Source organism: Echiichthys vipera, assembly GCF_963691815.1.
Source record: "Echiichthys vipera genome assembly, chromosome: 17".
Classification (NCBI taxonomy): Eukaryota; Metazoa; Chordata; class Actinopteri; order Perciformes; family Trachinidae; genus Echiichthys; species Echiichthys vipera.
Window position 1 is genome coordinate 9,186,999 of NC_139842.1, and position 22,696 is coordinate 9,209,694.

At 41.7% G+C, this 22,696-nt stretch overlaps 1 protein-coding gene across 2 annotated transcripts; it reads left to right on the forward strand.

Moving 5' to 3' along the window:
* Positions 1–1,538: 1,538 nt before the first annotated feature.
* Positions 1,539–22,525, forward strand: atp2a1 (ATPase sarcoplasmic/endoplasmic reticulum Ca2+ transporting 1; the record flags this gene model as incomplete). 2 transcript variants are annotated; one of them, XM_083932110.1, is made up of 25 exons in its annotated part: positions 1,539–1,681; positions 1,781–1,917; positions 3,407–3,424; positions 4,147–4,229; positions 7,658–7,762; positions 9,680–9,818; positions 11,228–11,308; positions 11,387–11,472; positions 12,116–12,271; positions 12,445–12,586; positions 13,856–14,022; positions 14,108–14,196; positions 14,316–14,418; positions 14,520–14,651; positions 15,722–15,847; positions 16,612–16,830; positions 17,025–17,136; positions 17,238–17,461; positions 17,578–17,798; positions 17,916–18,118; positions 18,641–18,726; positions 18,931–19,064; positions 19,394–19,511; positions 20,535–20,652; positions 22,206–22,525. In XM_083932110.1, the coding sequence occupies exons 2-25, from the start codon at positions 1,800–1,802 to the stop codon at positions 22,214–22,216; spliced, it is 2,991 nt and encodes a 996-aa protein (XP_083788236.1). In that variant the 5' UTR covers positions 1,539–1,681; positions 1,781–1,799. The 2 variants fall into 2 exon arrangements, with proteins under 2 accessions (XP_083788236.1, XP_083788235.1); XM_083932109.1 differs by lacking the exon at positions 22,206–22,525 and having other exon boundaries at positions 20,535–20,669.
* Positions 22,526–22,696: the final 171 nt, after the last annotated feature.

Genomic DNA, 22,696 nt, shown 5'->3' on the forward strand with positions numbered 1-22,696 from the left:
CCCGGCCCCTCCAAAGGATCACTTCAAATCTGAGGGGAGATGACTAACAGGAGAGAAAAAACTCTGCCACATCAATGTGTTTGCATCTTTGCTTAATCTTTGATGTTTTTGTAAAATGTTGGATTCTTATATCTTTGCGCCTCAAACAATTATTGAAATGAAATGATCTGAGATAATAATCTGAGAAGTTTAGATAGGAAATGTTTCTTTGACTCAACTCAGACGTTGGAAAAAGGTTCAGAACCGCTGGTTTAATTAATTGCAATGTGTTATGTGTAAGTATAAGCTTATCAGATATGAAATCTCAATCTGTAAAGTAACTATAGCTGTCAGGTAAATGATGTGCTGTCAGTATATATATATATGTTTCCACACACACACACACACACACACACACACACACACACACACACACACACACACACACACACACACACACACACACACACACACACACACACACACACACACACTCCAGGTGAGCTACCAGGGGCCAAAGTGATGTGTTTTTTAGGGAAAAAGAAATGCATTGAAGAATATTATGCCAACATGAATAGGATCATTTCAATTGTAACTATCCTGTGCTGGGATCACACCAGCTGCAACGCCAAATCTGCACCCTACTTCCGGGGCCCTAGCTCAAACCACACTTCAAACTCAGCCTTCATTTTGATCTCCACTACACACCTGTAAAATTGTTTGACAGCATCTCGCACGGCTGCTGCGACGCTATCGCGGTGCAGCGACGCTATCACGGTGACAAAATCTGACTAGAGAGATGTAAACGTACAGACTCACAAGGTGAAAACAATCGCTGTCCTGGCTGGTTAATATTATAGAAAAAAAGCTTCTATTGTCCCTCATACGACCTTTCAGAACTTTTCATTTTTTGACATTTTTGTTTCTTTTATTCACTTGTTAAGTAGATGATTGTCTGTGTGTATTCAGATCCTTCACTTAAGTAACCGTGCCAGTACAACAATGTAATTATTCTCCATTACAAGTAAAAGTCCTGCAATCAAAATCTTAAGTAAAAGTACAGGTATTATGAGAAAAAACTTACTTTATCAAACGTGAAAGTATGGTTTCTGCAGAGGAAATGGCCCCTGTGAGTGATGTATATGTTATATAAGTATTATATGTTTATATACGTTATGGTATTTTAGTCCAGTGTTCCCAATGTGTGCACATGTTTCCCAAAACATGTGCACACACAAACACAAAGTAGTACTCTGTCATGGCTCATCGGTGTCCCCTACCTCTCATTCAGAAAGCTGTTGTGTTGCCCCTGACCATGCATGTTCTCTAATGCACATCTTATTTCCAGCTTACCGGGCAGTAGAGCCCTCTGCAGTTGTTGCCGCCCCCCCCCCCCCCCCCCCCCCCCCCGCCTATTCTTTACCACAGGGCCTTCCCTGCCCACCTATTTGTGATGTTCTCAGCCAATGAGGGGATGAGTGCACGGTGAGCAAGCACCAATGAGGCTGCTTTTTCATCTGTATAAAACTTTTAAGGACAGTTTGCCGGGTTGCACTTTCTGACAGTCCAGGGCTCTGAGAGGAGAGCAACAGCCCAGAGAGAGAGAGAGAGAGAGAGAGAGAGGGGGTAGAGAGAGAGAGAGCAAGCGTGAACGCAGGGGGGTTGCCAGTTTTTAATCCCAATCCCACACTTCAAGAAAGTGGTGGGTGAACATTTGTTTTCACTTTCAGTGTCAGGCCGGCTTTTCCGCTCAGACTTGATGTGAATGTTTCTGTGTTTTCTATCCCTTTTGTTCCTGAAGCCTCTCCGTTTCAGCGAGGATGGAGACCGCACACATGAAAGAGACGCCGGAAGTTCTGGCCTACTTTGGCGTCACTGAAGAAACCGGCCTTTCACCTGAGCAGTTCAAGAAGAACCTGGACAAGTACGGCTTCAACGGTGAGGGAGAGAGAGAGAGAGAGAAAGAGATGATGGATGTCTGGAGCAAACAGTTGGATGGAGCATTGGAGAGTAACATGAATGAATAGTAATGAATGAGGAATCACAGGATGGAGGAACACACATGTATCATTGGATTTAGCTGAGAGTGAAAGGCGTAGAAGCAGAAACAGAGTAGAAAGTTAAAAAGGCACAAACAGACACTGAAAGGGAGAAGAAAGAGAAGGAGGAGAAGCACTGGAATGGCTGATGGATGAACTTGCAATGTGTGTGATGTTTCTGATGAGTCTAATTACACGAAACAAAGGGATGTGTGTGTTTAGGGGGGTGTTTGTGGAGCAGGTGCATCAGAGTATCAGGCTTGGCTTCAGTTTTGCTCGAGGATTCTTTATGTATTAGTAAATCAAAGCATAACAGATCCTTCTTGACTTTGGAAACAACTCAAGGTCAACTTACTGAGTCTCACACAGTAGCCTCCCTCAGTAGCCTCCCTCAGTTGGATGGAGCTGTATAAACTCTATCCGCTGAGGAAGGCCCGTGAAATGCAGCTGAACGCCCTTGAAAAAGGCTTGTGATTGAACCTTGAGTTGAGAAGAAAATGAGTCTTGATCCTGGCATCTAACGAAACACCTGCATCCTAAAGGTCATTTAGACAAGGTCACACAGGTGTAATTAGTATAATTAACAATGTCTCAGCCCTGGGAAAGAGCCATCGTTAAAGTTATTAATTATACATGCGTAATTATGTCTGCTTTTAAAAAAAACAACTATTTATAACAAAACAAGACCAGAGCATCGAACAAACAGTGAAGTGCTTACTTTTTACTGTCTTATCATTGCATGAAATCGTGCACAACAGGTACAGTGACTTTGTATTTGCAAGAATTGTATTTGTCATGGATCATCTCAGATGACAGAGCAACAGCAAACTATAATAACAGAGTAATTAAGGTCACTGTAAAGGTCAGTTACTTAAGTCAGTATACTTGTGTCATTAACTGGCAGGTGACTTAGAGGCCTGAACAAACCAGCTGCTACTTAACACTAACTAATCACTTAGAGTCCTACCAATAGTATATTATAACTGTAGGAGTTGAATAGAATCTAGTTTCGGTCATGTGACGTTTGATTTGATCCGTTAATGCGTCAAAAGTTTTGCCCTCACTGACGTTTCACACTGCAAACATTTACTAGAGACCACCTTGTCATAGGTTCATGTCAGCTCTAAAGAGCACACCTGTAAAGTTCTGGTTGTCACGGTAACATAATACAGACAGAAAGACAGACAGACGTATAAACACCTGGCAAAGCCCTCAAAAACGCCTCAGTGGCAGATCCCGCTACAGCAGGTGTCTCCAGGACCATGATGACGCAGAGTCACAAAGTGAAAAACAATACCGCCGTCGCTGTCACGGCTGGTAAAAACAGTGCTGTAAATGTTGCATGTTATTATGCCTTATTAATATTGTTTGTCTCTCTTCACCCACAGAGCTGCCAGCAGAGGAGGGTGAGTCCACTTTAAGCCTTTGATAATTAGCGTTTGAATCACGTCACGTCCCATGTGACCGGGGCATCTTTTAACTCTGTGCCACCCGCACACACCTGCTCCTCTCACTTCCTGTGATGACAAGTCACACAGTCGCTTATCGAGCAACTGTCATTGGCTTCTTGTTCTGCTCCAGCACTGTGCCACTGGCTTAGAGATAGTGACCCTAACTACCAATAATATGTTAACAGTGCACACAACTCAAGAAATCAGTTTTTCCAGCTTTTGTTGTTTGGGAGGTTTTGGATATATGGCTTTGACAGTTGTTTCTTTTTGAAAACAACTAACTAACCCTAACCGATGGTTTTACAGCTTGCAATCAGCCACGTTGACGTAACGGCCAAAGTCAAACAGGGCGATATGGAAACTAGTGTTGAGCGCACAAGAGTTTGAAGGCCATACAGATCATCTAAGTGGCAGATCAGTTTGCTAAAGCGAAATGAATCATCACTTACCAAATATTTATCCTTAGCTTAATCACTAACAATGTTTTTTCCACCTTCATTTACTACTTCATCTATTTTAATCTTTCTTGCATGCAAACACGTGAATTATTGAGATTATGACCTTCCATAACATTTAAACCATGTAAATATATACATATATTAACATATACAGCTAGGACATGCACGATTAACCACACACTTGAAAACTGCAGTGACCTGGTGTGTTTTCTTTAACAGGGAAGACGATCTGGGAGTTGGTGGTGGAACAGTTTGAGGACCTGTTGGTCAGAATCTTACTGCTGGCCGCCTGCATCTCTTTTGTGAGTTTTCCCTTTTTATGACAAAGTTAGTTTGCATTTACATGGTAGAGTATGTACATTCAGAGAGCCTGTAAAGGTTTAGGAGCGTGGTTGTTGCGTATTTAAGGATCTTAAAGTGAAAAGAAAGAGATGTTTGATCCAGTTTGGATAAAGGTGCTACATATTAGATCAATGATGCAGTTATTTTCCTACTACTTTACTTACATTTGGTCCCGAAAAAGTATTCTGAATATAAATATACTGTAAATTTTCTCAAAACTTTCAAATTCAAGTTCAGACCAGTTGCTGAAAAGTTTGTTCACAGAATGCCATGTTTCTATACCATATCTCAGTATTTACCATCAAAGCATTGTCTAATTTTCTAATCTGCAGCCAAGTACGATAAGATTATTAGATGATTAGATTTTATTATTATTATATAGAAGATCATTGGTAGAAATTGAAACCTGAGAACCCTCAACATTTTTACACCCGTCCAAACCCTGCATTTAGCATGTTGAAGCTGGCCAATTAGAAAGTGGTATCAATCACTAAATGACTTTCATGGCCTTGCTCTCACCTGTCTGTAACAAGCACCAACAATCAAATAGTGAAGTCCAGGTGAAGGTTATGCCTGAAGTTAGGGACTCCCGATCCTGGAAGAGCTGCTCGGGATGTGACAAAGTCAAATATTAGCTCAAAATCGTTTCAAACTAGACAATTTCTCGCATCTAAACATGGGGTGATGTTGACGGAGCGCCTCTAAAATAGACACCGACACCAGTTTCGTTAATCAAAAGGAATCAAGGAACAAGACTGGCGATTACAAAAGTGCACGTTCAGGGACGATAACGAAACTGACAGTGATGTGAGAAGCGTGAACTCTGATCTGCCTCTTTCCTGACCTCTCGTCTGTTTTCTTAGTGATTAGACACACACTCACGCATCGCTGAGTTATTAAATTTACATTTGGACCTGTGTGCTCACTCTGATTTACAGAAGGAATCCCTCTCTCTCTCTCCTCCCCTTTCCTGTTGCTCTCTCTCCAAAACAGTTTTGTGGAGTAGGCTGGACGCATTGTCTTAATCCTCCATCTCTGCCCTCTGGCCTCACTGCACAGCTGTCACTATGGCCTTAGAAGGCCCGACGGCTGTGTGTGCGCGTGTGTGTGTGTGTTTCTGCGAAATAGAGAGAGCAAGATAAAAAGAAAGAGAGAGTGTGTGTATATGTGCGTGTGCACATATGCATAGCAGGAGCTTTATTTTAAGAAAGTCTCAAGCCAGGACGAGAAACTGTATCCTTGGACAAAGGTCAGGGATGGAAGGAACGAGGGATGGCTTGCAGCAGCAGGAGAGAGTGAGAGACACAGAGGAGGGTGAGGTGGGGGAGTCGGGGATTGGGTTGCACAATGGCATTGTTTGTTACAATGACAAACGAGAGCAATAGATTCAGAGTCGTATACGGTTTCTAAAAGAGTGAACACTAAATACTGCAAATACATGGTCATCCTATTCATACACACAGGAATGTCCTGCGCCGCGGCGTGCTGACAGCCTCTGATGCTCATTCTGGAGATCGATTGTGTCTTTGAAGAGAGACAGGGTGAAGAAAGACCGGAGAGAGCAAGCAATAGAGACTATTTTTGGGAAAGGGTGAGAGAACATGTGAGATGAAAAGCAGGTGGATGAAAAACACAGCAGATTATGATGAGGAGGAACATAAAGTAGAATGCTACGAGAGATGGATGGAGCAATCTCTGGTTAGCTCTGTGCTTCGCTGGCCTGCAACTAATCTGTGTCAATGTCAACATGAAGGCTTTCCAAAACAGACTCCCGCTCACAGAGTCGCAACACGTGTTAGGCTATAGGTTCGGAAGAGAGTCACATGTCAAGGAAGACTTCACATATAGGATGACATAAGAGGCAACAATGAGAAATGTCATTTGAACCAGCGAGGGTTCATAACTGTCATGAATAGCTTTGTGTTGTGACTACTTTATGTTTATGTTTAATGCTGACCAGCTGTAAAAGCTAATAGTCACCCTGAGCAACAGGTGCACAACAAATTTACAGAAAAGACACTTGTCTACCAAGCAGACTATCACCAACCGTAATAAAGTATGACTTTAACTCAAAATTAAGTCAGTAGTCACCGTAATCAGTAATCAGTTAGTCACCAAATGATTAATCTGTTCAACCTTAACACTCCACTAGTTGATCCATCATTAAGAAATTAGGCGATGTTGAAACCCACAGAGGGATCGTAGTTTTATGTAGAAATGTATATGAAGAGATGCGTACACACAGACTGTATAGAAGAAGTGGACATCACTGGGACGTCACCCATTGATGTGTGGACATCTTGGCGGTCACCATCTTGTTTTTTTGGAGCCAGAAGTGATATTAGGATGAGAAGTTGAAGCTGGGGAGGAGCACTAAGTTACCAGCTAATGCTAGCACTAGCCAGCTGGCCTGGTTAGCAAGGTGCAGCTGTAATTTGCATTAATTTATTAATTGGGATGCTAATTTTGGCTAGCAAAAAAACAGGCTCAAAGCAAAATTTACTTATGGGAAAAATAAACAATTGACTCCTTACAGTGTAAACAAGATATCTTTTTAGGTGACCAATGTGAAATATTAAAGGTAACTTGAAAACAAGTTAATGTGAAACAGTGTGAACACACACAGCAAACTGGTCCAAATTCACTGAAACACCCCAAAACAAGTTCACCGCTGTTTAAATGTACATTGTGCCATGGATACACACTGCTACGCCTCGGCCTTGATTGACAGGTGTCTGTGGTAATGACCCGTCAATCACAAGGTGGCCATGCCCTAAAGCTGTTTTGTCATCTATTTTACTCTAAATGGGACCAAAAAGGAACATTGTGCTGTAGTGAAGAATACTTAAAACTTGCGATAAAGACCATAAAATCATTAGGAAAGTGTTTAATGATGTAATAAATCAAGTGTTCCCATTGACCTCTATACAAACTGACTTATTTTTGCAACCAGTGGAGTCGCCCCCCTGCTGGCCATTAGAAAGAATGCAGGGGCTTCAGCATTTGCTTCACTTCTCAGGCCCAGAGGTTGCTACTAGGATCTACTGTAATGCCGTTCACGATATAAAATACACACATATATATGCATTTTTTATTTATATATTTATTAATAACAATAATAATAGCTTAGATTTGTATAGTGTCTTTTAGGGTACCCAAGGTCGCTTAACAAGATAGAGATGGGGAAGAAATGTATATATTTCTTTAAGCATATACAGCTTGAGGTATAAGGAGTAACTAAGGGAAAAAGTAGAATTTAAGGGGATAAAGTCTGAGATCAGGAGTGACTCTGTCATCACACTTTGCTGAAATCATAAACATGATAAGGTAAAAGATATTTTCATTCCAATTTGCATTCGGATTTGTACTTTCTCTCTGTCCCTCTCAGGTACTGGCTTGGTTTGAGGAAGGTGAGGAGACTGTCACTGCCTTTGTCGAGCCCTTCGTCATCCTCCTCATCCTCATTGCAAATGCTGTTGTTGGAGTGTGGCAGGTTTGTGAACACACACACACATACACACACACACACACACACACACACACACACACACACACACACACACACACACACACACACACACACACACACACACACACACACACACACACACACACACACACACACAGAGGGACAATGACAAGGACACATACATGCCCCTGAATGCTGTCTTTTACACACACCTAAATAGACTCTTATACTTAGTAACAGTCACACGGAATAAATCACATAGGATGGACGGCCTGTTCAGGTCGCAGCCCGTGTCCTTTACAGCAAGCACACGGGAGCTCAGAGTTTGGAGGAGTCCAGAATGAGAGGCATGACATCAGCCGGAGGTGAAAAGGCGAAAGGTTAAGCCAACGGGGGCGAGTGGAGGGGAGGAAAGACGAGGGGCCGGGGGGCGTACTGGGACTCTTGAAGGCTCAAACTGCAGGCTGCTTTGTTACAGTCCACACTGTGCAATCCACAGTAAAAATACAGAGGGACGATCCGGTTACCACAGGCCTGGGGACAGTGTGTGTGTTTGTGTGAGCACGTGGCAGGGGGGGTTCATATCAACCCTGTGGCAGTCATTTGGAAACTATGCACAAGGATTCACACATGGGGGGTATGGGGTAGAATGGAGAGAGGGAGGGCGGCTGGCATAAGTTGGGCTTTACACTTTGAGGCGGTCGAGAGCAGCCTTGGAAGAAAACGGACTGTACTGAACATCAGCCTGTTGGACTTCAACAACCTGTTGTACAGCAGACATGTCGGTCACTCAAGATTTGTTAAATGTGAAATAATTATAACTTTATTTAATCATTTAGCATTCAATTACTCAAGTGACGCATAGCCCTTATCTTCTATAATAAGAATAATAGGCCTATATCATCAGAGAACAATCATTTATTATCATTGTAGACCCATGTACGGATTTACTTCCATTCCCTTTCCATACAACTTGAATTGTGAATAGTTTTGACATGTTTATGAGCTGGCTGGACAACTAACCACACCTACCATAATAGAGATAACTGCTATATGCTGAATATGGTTGGCTTTTTAAACATTTGTATAACATATTGACCTGACAAACATCCAACTAGGATCACGATAATACCCATTTGAATAAATATGTGGTTTGGAGATATTTGTTTTCATGAATAGTTATTAAAGGCTTCGAAAGACTATTTTTCCACTCAGCTTCTTATAATGAGCAGTGGGGTCGATACAGTATAAACCAACAAGTCCTCAGACCTAAACGACAGACCAGGTTGTTTTCCAATAACTCCCAATACAACATATTTGACCGTTCTTTTTAACGTTGTGAGAAGGAACTACTTGGTTAAGTTTAGTCAACTACATTAAATGATCGGGGTTAGGAAAAGATCAGGGATTAGCTTGAATGAGCCACAGACGTAATTGTGTCATGGACAAAACTATCATTTTTTTTTTATTTACACGTGAATGGATGCCAGTAGGCATACGTATTTTTATTCTTGTATGAAATATGTTACTACACAAAGTCGACTGCAGATGCCCCAGTGATATGAGGCAATCAACCCTGTGTTCTATGTTAGTCTAGGTTTAGAAAAAGGTGATGCCACATATTTCCATGCACCATCAGGATTTAGCAATATTTTAAAGAAAGAAAGAAGATTCCCTCAAAAAAATGTTAAATGGTAGATTTAATTATAATATAAAACCCTCATTGGCCTCTCTCTCTCTGTATGCACTATAAAACCAATAAACTCTTATACAATATTTTCCTTCAGATGTTATACAAAATACAAAATGATGGAAAAACCTAAAATACAATACAATCAAATGCAACAATATGACAAAATGACCTTGCACATTATCAACGTATCAGGGACCAAAATCACCATATTTTATGCTTTGTTGTGTGTGTGTGTATTTTTGCAACAGGAGCGCAATGCAGAGAGTGCCATTGAGGCTCTGAAGGAGTACGAGCCTGAGATGGGGAAAGTTTACCGGTCGGACAGGAAGAGTGTGCAGAGGATCAAGGCCAGGGAGATTGTTCCTGGTGATGTGGTGGAGGTTTCCGGTAAGATTCCCCAAACTCGAGGGCTCTCATTTCACAGCTTTACCTGCTGCATTGACCCAAATCCATTCAAAAATGATCCAGGAACAGTCCGAACCTTTGTAATTTGGCTACAGCAGTGATGTTCAGGGTCACAGAACATCTTCACTTGCAGTGCACAGGAAATCCTGTCATTTTAGTGTAACAATGTGACTCAATCTACAAATATGCTGACTTTAGCCACACAAGGTTAAAGGTCAAGGCCGACTTTCCTAAACTAACCCTCAGCAAAGGACTTGCTGTGTTTTCACTTGAGTGGTGTAATACAGGATAAAACACAATTTCAGCATTCAAATTTGTGCTTTTTCAAAATGCAAAGGTAGCATGTAAAAGGTATGACCGTGCATGCAATACAGCTTTACGAATGTTAAAAATGGAGCCAGTGGTCTGTGTGAATTGTCAGGAGGATCTTTGCAAAAGAAGCAGCAGCGAACATTAGGAAATTTAGATGAATTCAGGATCAAATCTTTAGCATAGAAAAAAAAATCTTCTTTTGATGTTGCAAAAGCTTTCTTTGGTCTCTAAGGAAAGTCATATCATGGTATACTGTAATAATACTCATTATAACTATGTAGCACTGACTAATAATGAAGTCAAAGCTCACCCCTGTGGCTTCAGGACTTCTCAACCTTGGATCTAGACAGCAAGTGTTTTATGAACTCACTATCAGTTCAGAATACAGTAATAATGTTGGACTCCAAGTTCGAGATGAAAACATTTCAAACCGATGCACTGGATTCTCTATTTGTTGGAATCCTGATTTCACATAAAGAAAAAAATCCAGCTTTCGGCTCATCCGCTCCAAAGAGTCACGTGCATGTGTGTGTGTGTGTGTGTGTGTGTGTGTGTGTGTGTGTGTGTGTGTGTGTGTGTGTGTGTGTGTGTGCGTGTGCGTGTGTGCGTGTGTGTGTGTGAGTAGCTACATGTCTTCTTATGTCCTTGAGAATGAACATGGGCCCTTTTAAGGCAGAAAAAAAGAGGTGGAGGGGAACTGCAGGAACATGCTGGGGGAAGAAAAAAAAACAAGCTTGAGTATAAATACACCTAATATCAACGGCTGGAGATGCTCCTCTGTTTCCCCCTCTCCCTCTTCTTGCTGTACACCTGTTCTTTTCATTTCGTGATCTCCCCAAGGTCTCCCTCTCATTCTGTCTCTGAATGTGGTATCAGTTTTCAACAACAACATTATCCATCCAGAGTGCTAAAACCAGTCACTAAACCCTCCCCTTCTTTCCTTCATCCTGCTGTAATGTGGCAGTCATATTGATATGACACTGTTTGTATTGTAATCCTGCAACAACAGGCAAAAGCTGCGAAGCCAATTATTTAAAGTAAAAAGTCTCCATTTCTGTGTGTGTTTGTGTGGATACTAGTTGGTGACAAAGTGCCAGCTGACATCAGGCTCATCTCCATCAAGTCTACAACCCTGCGTGTGGACCAGTCCATTCTCACTGGTAGGTGTTACAGGACAGATGGACATAATGTCGTTTCAATGTCTGTTTCTTTACCTGATCAATTTGTGTCTACTATAGGTGAGTCTGTCAGTGTGATCAAACACACTGAAGCCGTCCCAGACCCCCGAGCTGTCAACCAGGACAAGAAGAACATGTTGTTCTCTGTGAGTCTTTTCCCTGAGACCTGCTCTCTTATGCAATCACTTGACCCTTTCTATTTATTTCATCCATCTTTTTAGTACATTTCCATCAAATCTGGCAAATTCCTTGACGATTGTTAGCTTTTTTTTCTCAACCCTACAGCTGGCCCCTCTTCTTCCACCAAATAAAACTATTTCACAGTCAACATTTTCACTTGTCATTGAAGCAGGCCTGCAATCGTTCATAACCTTTACACTTTAAATAAAGTTTGGATTCTTTATTTCATAATGCAGTGTCCACTGATTATAACCCCTGCCCAAAAGTACACCCATACATGCTCCACTTGAGTGTTGTGGAGAACAGTAACAAGCTACCAAGAGTGTACAGCTAAGATAGCATTGCTGATGCTAGCATAGCTATAGCCAAAGCACCACTGCTTTAAACTAAAAACTAATGTCAACATGCTATACACCCAATAGTAGCCTACCTACTAAGACATTTCACTAAAAAACCACAAATGTCAACCTCATGATGGCGCTAAATGACATTCATCATGCCTAATACATGGCAAACCATCAAACAGTTGTTTGAGTTACTTCAGTTGGTTTGGTCCAGATTGACTAACTTTCTAATGGTTTCCTCTGTCTCCTTTGAAATTTTGTTCAGGGCACCAACATCGCTGCAGGAAGAGCCACTGGTATTGCCGTTGCAACTGGTGTCTCCACTGAGATCGGTAAGATCCGTGACCAGATGGCTGCCACTGAGCAGGAGAAGACCCCTCTGCAGCAGAAACTGGACGAGTTTGGAGAGCAGCTCTCCAAGGTGATGGACAGATAGCCGAATCTGAAACTGCATCACACTGTGACAGTTTTGAATCTATTTATTCATTTTATAAAAACAAGACCTAATACTGTTTTAAATGACCTAGGATAGAAACTTTATAAAACAAAGCTACAGACAGGTCTCACACATCCCTCTGACTGCCTGTGCTCCAGGTCATCACCCTTATCTGTGTGGCTGTGTGGATAATCAACATTGGCCATTTCAATGACCCCGTCCATGGAGGCTCCTGGATCCGCGGCGCTGTCTACTATTTCAAGATTGCTGTGGCTCTGGCTGTGGCTGCCATCCCTGAAGGTAAACCCCTGGGATTAACTTCCAATTAGTTGTCCAAGAAGATTATCATATCTTAGATTCTATCATGCAGCTCATCTAATGTGACGCTCCATTAAAAATCAAATGAGGGCCACGGGCTGATGATAAATCATTTCAATGTCTCTGGGAGTATTACTGCATATGTTTAAAAAGTTGCATTAAAGCATTTCCGTCTCCAGAGGGAGAAGCGCAATAATCTGATAAATTGCCTTAAGGATGTCACTTCAGCGTCAGCGTCGGTTGGGGCTGAAGACTACAAGTCTGCATATTCTATGCTCAAGTCTACATTGGCCACACTGTGGGTAATGTAGGCATCAGTTTTTGAGAAGAATGCGTAAAATAAAAAAAGACAATGGACGGTGAAGGCAAGCAGAGCAGCCCAGACATCTTTTTCTGCCAGATTTTCTTCTTGAACGGTCCACACTGTTGTCCTGGTCTGCCCTGGGATCTCTGCCCAGTCTTCTTTTTCTGATACACTCATAAAGGATCTTCAGCAGGTGGTTGAATCAGCTTATCTGGCTCTGGCTCCTCTTAATTTGGAGAAGCAGCTGTTTGTCACAGACAGGAAGCCAAATAATCTTTTTTTCCTTGAACTGATTACTTTGGTCACCATCCAACTCCAACAATAGATGACAGTTGGAAAGACATTTAGTCAATAAATCAAGAGCTTGCATACTAAACAGGTTTACCATCAGTTGCGATTAGGACCCTAAAAACAATCAAACTCCCACACTTGAGACACAAACTTTTTTTGCCGCCTGAATGGGTTCGAGATTTGGGGGACTGCTATTTGGAAGTGCTCACATTCCTCCTCGTCCAAAACAGTCTGTAAGCAGTGCCAATGCTCATAACAGACCACAGTCCGATGATGCCAAAAGGACAACATCATCTGCAAACACAAATGCCACCATAATGTCACAAAACTGGACACTCTCCAAACCTTCTCAACACCATTGTCAGACTTGAATTTAAATCTCAACACAGAACTGACTGAATGGCGTGCAGCAGCCCCCTCCCACAGGAATACCTTAGTTTGGGTGTGCTCCAGCTGATGTGTTAAGAGCTATGTAAGGACCACCGCAGTTGTCAGCCTGCCCAGTGGCAGGTGGTTTACAGTCTATCGTTTTGAACAGACATGTCAGCTCATTCTTTCTTGTCGCCTGGTTCTTTGTCTTAAAAAGTTTTGTCCACTTTCCAGCAATGTTTGTTACCTGTATTACCCTGCATAATCTCCCGTCCCATCCATCTCAGGTCTGCCCGCTGTCATCACAACCTGCCTGGCTCTGGGAACACGTCGTATGGCCAAGAAGAATGCCATCGTCAGAAGCCTGCCCTCTGTGGAGACCCTGGGCTGCACTTCAGTCATCTGCTCGGACAAGACCGGTACCCTCACCACCAACCAGATGTGTGTGACCAAGGTAAGTTCATACCAACAGGTTGTGATGTCAAACGAATATAGGTGACTGAAAATGATGCAAATCTTTTCTTCATATTTCCATGCAGATGTTCATCATTGATAAAGTCGAGGGTGATCATGTTTCCCTCGGTCAGTTTGACATCTCAGGCTCAAAGTACACCCCTGAGGGAGAAGTGTAAGTTTCAGAAGAGTTATAAGACCACAAATAACCACCGTAACCCATTCTTGACCAACATCTTTTGACAGTATATTTTATTTTATTCTAAAAATCTTTGGTCAATATTTTTCTACCAGTACAAGGAACGGCATGTCTACAAAGTGCGGCCAGTATGACGGACTGGTTGAGCTGGCTACCATTTGCGCTCTGTGCAATGACTCTTCTCTGGACTACAATGAGGTCTGCAAAGATTTGAGGAGAATTTTAGATTCATGACATTAATGTTTAAAATGTGGCACTACCAACTTCAAATGTATGTTTATTTTTTCTCCATGATGCAGAGCAAGGGTATTTATGAGAAAGTGGGTGAGGCCACTGAAACAGCACTGTCCTGTTTGGTGGAGAAGATGAACGTGTTCAACACTGAAGTGCGTGGCCTGTCCAAGGTGGAAAGGGCAAATGCCTGCTGTACAGTAAGTCCACAAAAGATTTCCTACAGTATTTAGCGTATTATTCTGTATACAAAGACATTTTATTGTAACATAGTGGACAGTTGATAGTTGATTTATCTCCAAGGTCTGAGGTTTTACCTAAGGTCCTAAATTTAAGTTTAGCGACAACATCCATTTAGGAAAAAACTTAAATCTGTGCTAATCCATATTTTTATATAATAAATACATCAAAGGGCTTTTAAGAGTTCTTAAAAATGGTGATTACGGTGATTAAAAATATGTCAATGGCCAATACTGCAGGTTTAATCATTGGAAAAAATAATAAACCCAATTACCTTTTGTCTTTCAGAGGCTGTCGTTTTAAAGCTAGGAGATGTTGGTATCATATGAAACTGGACAGAATCTAAGGAATGAATGGCATGCTAGCTTGACGGGAAGGGAGCTACTGATGCTCCACAGTAAATTTTGGCGGGAGAAAACTAGCAAACGGGCCATTTTAAAGATATCAGAATGAAAATGGGTGCCGTGGGTACCCACAAGTGTCCTCTTTACAGATATGTTCGCTATATATGATAATCCAAGAGAGTTTGGAGAAAATGGTGTATTCGAATATTTCTGCATACTGGGGTCCCTAAACAGACTTAGAATTGCACAAATTGGGTATTACTGGGAAGCTGAGACTTTTGTGCATCAATTGAGCCCAGCTGTATTGATGTTTGATGATGTTAGTCCCCATTTGTAGCAATGTCATTGTAGTGGGACTGTTCCAAGCCCTTATGCACTGTAAAAAAAAAAAATTAATATGCGTCTAACAAAACACATTTATTACAGATTTATGTATGTATGTATTTATATACACAATGTTGAGCTCCATCTCTTACTAATCTCTGGTTCCCAGCTTTCAGATTATGTATACCAGGTCTATGTGGCATTTACTGTTGTTCTGCTATCTACCCCTGAACATCCGCTGTCCCCTATCCTCACCCCTCTTAAAAAAGGCAGAAGGCTAAGTTATTAGATGTGCCAGGCTCAACCTTGATTTTTTCATCCTTTACCTCCAGTTGACCTTATTTTCCTTAATTTTACAACAGGTGATCAAGCAGCTGATGAGGAAGGACTTCACCCTGGAGTTCTCCAGAGACAGAAAATCCATGTCAGTCTATTGCTGTCCTGCCAAGTCTGCCAAAGCCCCTGTGGGAAACAAGATGTTTGTCAAAGTGAGTGCGGGACACAAGACATTAGGACACAAAGAGTCTTGCCATGCTGGTGGATCTGTGAGGCTCAACTCCGGTACAGCAATTATTTGAGCTAAATGCTAACGTCAACGTGCTAACGTGCTCAAGGTGATAATGCTAACAGGCTGATATTAATAATGTGGAATAATGTGGCTCATGTTCACCGTGTTAGTGTATAAGCACTACCATGTTACCATTTCCTAATGAGCACTGAACACAAAGTGAGGCAGAGGCTAATGGGATTTTTTTATTAGTACTAGAAAAATCTGAATTTTTTTCCCTGACAATGGTGCAAGATGGAAAGCTAAGGGATCACCAAAGTTATTAGAATTCATCCTGAGGGAGTCATGAATATCTGAACCAAATGTGATGGCAATCCATCCAATTTGTTGAGATATTTTGCTTAAAATCACACACAAACTTCATGGTGACACTGGATGAAAAGTCAGAGGATCACCAATATCATTAGGATACATCTCCCGGGGTCCATGAATGGCTGTACAATATCCAATAACAACCTATATATTAGGTCAATGCTGCCATCCCTAGAGCCAAGCCACAAGCAAAATAAAGTATTTCCATTTAGGGATTCTATAAAAGCCTTAAAACAGAAATCACAACATGATAATAAAAAAAAGATGCCATATAAAACCTCTAAATTCAAGAGAAATAATCTAGATAAAGTCAATCAAGTCATATACTATTTATTGACGATGAAGTTATGATTATGTTTAATCTGTCAACAGGGCGCTCCAGAGGGTGTCATTGACCGTTGCACGTACGTTCGTGTGGGCACCACCCGGGTACCTCTGACTGAACCAGTCAAAGACCACATCATGTCAATCATCAAGGAGTGGGGCACCGGGCGTGACACCCTCCGCTGTCTGGCACTGGCCACCTGTGACACACCCATGAGGAAGGAGGAGATGAACCTGGAGGATGCCACCAAGTTTGTCGAATATGAGGTAGGTGACTGATGAGGCAAAAACGGATTACGCTACAGATATAATATTGTACAAACATATGGTATCTTATTGGTGACAATGGATAGAAAACAATTGTTGGAACGATGTATTTTGAATGTTGCTGTAATTTATTTTCTTGCTTGCAAGTAGCTCGAAAGGACACTAAACCTTTCGCTTTCCTTTTTTTTCTCCAGAGCGACTTGACCTTTGTGGGCTGTGTTGGCATGCTCGACCCTCCTCGTAAGGAAGTCATGAGTTCCATCGAGCTGTGCAGGGCCGCTGGCATCCGCGTCATCATGATCACTGGTCAGTAAACGTGTCACATTCAGCATTTTAATCTCATCGTATAAGAAAACAAGCAAAGACTTAAAAAAAAAACGATAAAATCTTAATTTCTATCCTCCCAGGTGACAACAAAGGCACAGCTGTGGCCATCTGCCGTCGTATTGGCATCTTCTCTGAGGATGAGGATGTCACTAACAAGGCCTTCACCGGTCGTGAGTTTGATGACCTCTCGCTGTACGATCAGAAGATTGCCGTCCGAAAGGCTTGCTGCTTTGCCAGAGTGGAACCGTCCCACAAGTCTAAGATCGTTGAGTTCCTGCAAGGTTTCGATGAGATTACTGCCATGGTGAGAAAAGAAAAAAGCGCATTTGTTATTGTGTTTCTTGTAATGAAAATGGAATGAAACCATCCAACTTGAAATATGCAAATACAATAACGTATCTCCCTCTACCCTTCAACAAGACTGGCGACGGAGTGAACGATGCCCCCGCCTTGAAGAAGGCGGAGATTGGCATCGCCATGGGCTCTGGCACTGCCGTTGCCAAGTCTGCCTCTGAGATGGTCCTGGCTGACGACAACTTCTCCTCCATTGTGTCTGCTGTTGAGGAGGGCAGAGCCATTTACAACAATATGAAGCAGTTCATCCGCTACCTCATCTCCTCCAATGTAGGCGAGGTCGTATGGTGAGTACATACTTGTGTAGACAGAGGTGACGTGTGACAGTAACTATTAAGAAGAGAGACAGGGCCGTATCAAAAATAAAACCATCTACTTCCTCTCTACCACACTCACTCCCTCAGTATCTTCCTTACCGCTGCCCTGGGTCTGCCCGAGGCGCTGATCCCTGTCCAGCTGCTGTGGGTAAACCTGGTGACTGACGGTCTGCCTGCCACTGCGCTGGGCTTCAACCCCCCTGACCTGGACATCATGGGCAAAGCCCCCCGCTCCCCTAAAGAGCCCCTCATCTCTGGCTGGCTCTTCTTCAGATATATGGCCATCGGAGGTGCAGCACATTATGTTCTCCTGCAGCACATTATGTTCTCTCTCTTAAGGCCTCTATCTCTCTCTCCCTCTCTCTCTCTCTCTTTGATTATTGCTGACACTGCAGATAAATCCATCATCCCCTGGTGGTTGAAGCATTGTGGCATTTTCCTTTATTTTGTCTAAAATGGTCTTCCACTCATGTGATTTTTTTTTATCTATCTTTAACACATCTGCCTTCTGGGTAGCATGCACCAAATTAATAAATTAATTATTAATTAATTAATTGGGTACAGTATAGCATCTACAGAGGTAGTTGATGTAAAATGCTTATTCTAAGGTAACAAAATATTATTTTTAAGTTCTGAGACAGATGCCCCTTAAATCCTACACACTGGACCTTTAAAAACTCTCTGGCGCCCATTATACAAATACCATGACATGTTTATTCAAGATTTTGGTTTTGAACTTCTGGATAAATAGTTTCTGTCTTTGGATGAAAGCTTCCAGACTCCATTTTTTAACACAGTAATGTCCCCTCCAGGTTATGTTGGTGCTGCAACTGTCGCAGCAGCTGCCTGGTGGTTCCTCTACTGTGATGAAGGTCCAATGGTTACCTTCTACCAGCTGGTTAGTATTTTTTGCATATTTTTCCCACAAAATACACATCTGTGGTGCCCTATCACAGCAGACTCCATTCAGCTGCTGTAACTTTTTATGAAAAAAAAAAAGTCAGCACCTCTTTACAAAAACTGTTTATGGAAAGACCTCAGCTTCTCAAGGACCGTGGCAGACTTTAGTAAGATTTTATGTCTCCCCTATCTTCTCCGTCAGTCACACTTCATGCAGTGCAGCGAGGACAACGAGGACTTTGCTGGGATCCACTGCGAGGTGTTTGAGGCTGCTCCCCCTATGACCATGGCCCTGTCCGTGCTGGTCACCATCGAGATGTGCAACGCTCTGAACAGGTCTGACTAGCAATATAATAAGCAATTCAATAATATAAAAGGCCATTTTTCTGTATTGGGTATTCTTACTTTTAAAACGTTCCTCAGACCTATAAAACAGAGGCTACCGTGATCATATGCATGCAAAACATCAGGGGTGTGATTTTGTGATTATAATAGGAAGACAATACACAACATGCTAAGGGACATCCTCCTCAATATCCACAAAATAAATGTGTGAAAGCACGCATTTTCGCATTTCATATGCCCTCACACATTTTCAGTCTGTATTAACGTACCCCTCCTCCTCACCCAACCCCACCTTCCTCCTCTTCCTCCCTCCCCCCCAGCTTGTCTGAGAACCAGTCCCTGGTGCGCATGCCCCCCTGGAGCAACCTCTGGCTGGTGGGCGCCATGACCCTCTCCATGTCCCTTCACTTCATGATCATCTACGTCGACCCCCTGCCCGTGAGTCTGGCCTCCTGCACTACAGCCCTCTTCTCCGAAACAATCTCCCTCTGATCCTCCCTCACACACACATACTGCCTCTCCAACCTCCATGTTCTCATTGCTTAAATACTGCCCAAATTACCAACAGAGGCGGCATTTAAGGCGGCACACAATCAAAGCAGCTGCTCAGCTTTGTAGGGCCTTTGTTGACCCGGGAAATAGTTGTTTCTTTGCACAATTCTAGGAGAATCAGATACAAATGAACAGAAATGACACCTTCTTTAGTAGGAATAATAGACATTAATACTGATTTTTCTTCTTCTTCTTTCGATGTATCAAAAAGGGTATTCATTGTCATACGAGCACTAATGTCAGGGTTCGTAAACCTTTTCCAACATCACATTCAAACACTTTTGAAGCACTTTGAAGGAAATACATTTTATTACATTTATATTCTAAAGCTACGTACTTGTTGTGAAAGACATGCAGATACAACTTCAGGATTTTCAAGTACTTCACCAAAATTCAAGCACTTTTCCGATCTACTATCAATGTGTCACAGATCTCCACGGAGAAATAAACACAGCCCGTATTCAGAAACAAACGAGCCATCACGACTTATATGGCTGTGATGTCACAACATTACTATAAATATGCAGAAATTATTGCTACAGTGCAGTTACATTCATTCCCCTGCTGCAATGATTCTGCAGAGACGTCTAGAGCGCAGATGCAAAGACATGGGAACGCTGACCAATCAGAGCAGACTGGGCTTTTTCAGAACAGGGTCTTAAAGAGACAGGCACTAAAACGGCACATTTCAGTCAGAGGGTGAATACAGGTATATTCAGACAGACAGTGTGAGGAAAACAATGTGTTTTTTGAACATTAAAGCATGAAAACATGTACTAGTAGAAACACAAAATACTCGTATGAACCTGGAAATGAGCACGATGTAGGAGCTTTCATATACAACTTGTTTCTTACTGGGTGTTGTGCATCTAGTCTGGCAGCTTTAACGCGTTGTACTCTCGCCCACAGATGATCTTCAAGCTCACTCACTTGAACGTGGATCAGTGGATGATGGTGGTGAAGCTCTCCTTCCCGGTCATCCTCATTGATGAGCTTCTCAAGTTTGTGGCTCGCACATATCTGGAGGGTAAGCTAAAAACATGACCAATTTACATCGTTCCTTTATTCTGTCTCTGTATGTTTATAGTGTTTAAGGAAATGTGGAAATTTAGCTTTCTGGAACAGATGTTGCCTAGCCACGTATTTAATACACATACTATGCACACCATAAACACTTTTTGAAGGGGACCTGGACATGATTGATGCTGGTCACGTTATTATTTACTTAAGAACACCCAACTTAATCCTCCTCCTTTAACATTTCAACCTGAATCCGAGACAAATGTCTCCTTGTCATTGATTTGTAAGGAATATACGATTGATTAAATGTTATGGAATAATTTACTTCCTAATTAAACTTCTTTTAATATATTTGAAGTGTTGTTTGAACCTCTCCTCCCTCTTTTCTTATTCCTGACACAGTTTTAATGATCTCCCACCCTCTTTCCTCTAATCTCTGTTTACTCTGATGACATTTATCTAACTCTCCTCTCCTTGGATGCTTTTTTTCACCATTCCTTCTCTGACAATCCAGTCTTAACCTGTTTCCCCTTCCTCCTTACCCCTGTAACAAAACAAGGTATTGCCCTGACTTTAAGCACTCATGAATGTATGTTTCCTTGAGTTTTTCTCTGTAAATATTTCTGGACTCATGCATCTGGATCCTGAGTGTAGCTGGGATCAGTTCGACTGGCTGCGCATTTGCCATGAACTGCCAGAAGAAATCTGATAATTTGTCTCTGCATCATTCATAATATTGCCTGGTTGGTTTTTAGCGTAAATGTTACTTAAGCTTATTGCTTACAGTAGCTTGTAGATCATCTGAAAGTAGAAATAGTAAAATTAGCTTGGACGCAATGTGATCAAACTAATATTGTGCATTTTGCTACAATCCCAATGTTGCTGGATGATTATTATTTTAACAGACCATGTATGTTGTTTTTTTTACATCGCTCATATAAAAACTTGAAAACAATGTTTACACTTTTGATATTCTGAAGACTGTGACTTGACACTGGCATAAGGTGGGGATGTTTTCTTATGAGTGTAACTGGAATTTATCATTTATCTTTATATTATACTGTATTTGGTAATGAGTAATATTTTTCCTACTATTGAACACTTCTGATAGGCTCAATAACACGCTGAAATTGTATATATGAAGGTATGATTTGGGGAAAAATGCTAGTTCTCTTTCTTGCCTAGAGACTACATCCACGCTGGAAACAGCTGTCCGTTTTGTCTTTCAGCAGTTGCCAGGCAACCAGCTGAGACTCCAGGAAACAACTGGTCTCAGACAAGAATTTGTCTCACAAATAATCCCCTGTAAAGATACGAACGCATTCAAATTTAATTTTTACACTAGGGGCAGGCTAGCTGTTTGGTTGTGCTAAGCTAAGCTAGCTGGATGCTGGCTGTGGCCTCGTTGAGCTGTATCAATCTTCTGTTCTCGATAACTCTAGGCTACAAACAAACTATTGTATTTCCCAAAACAAATGAATACTTAAATAATTTGAGTGAAGAGTCTGACTCCACACTGTCATCACCTCCCAACTGACTTGTTTGTGTTTTCCTCCGCAGGGAAAGTCTAGAGGCAAAGTGCGACAGAGAGTGGCCGAAGCAGAGAGCGAGAGAGCTGGGACACAGAAGATGGAGGAAAAGGCTGAGCGCTCCACTGAAAGAGAGCCTGCCTACAGTCACTTGACTTGATCAAAACATCTAGTGACACGAATACAAAAGAAACACATAAGCCATCTGAAAATACACCAAAAAGAAAGCTGCAAAATATTTTTTCTGTGTATGTACTGAAGTTAATATATAGGTGAGAGTTATTAAAACTATTCTGTGTTGATTCTATTCTTAAAGAATAAAGATATGTATTAAAGACAATGTGAGACTTGGATGTCAGTGTTGTTTCCAATTCATTTATATATATATATACAGTATATATATATTATTGATAGATGTTCAGCACCATTTCCACAAAAGGAATTATAATGTTAATAACAATTAGTTAACCTTATCCGACTATAAGTCGTCTGTGTTTCATTAACATAACAACACATTTATGA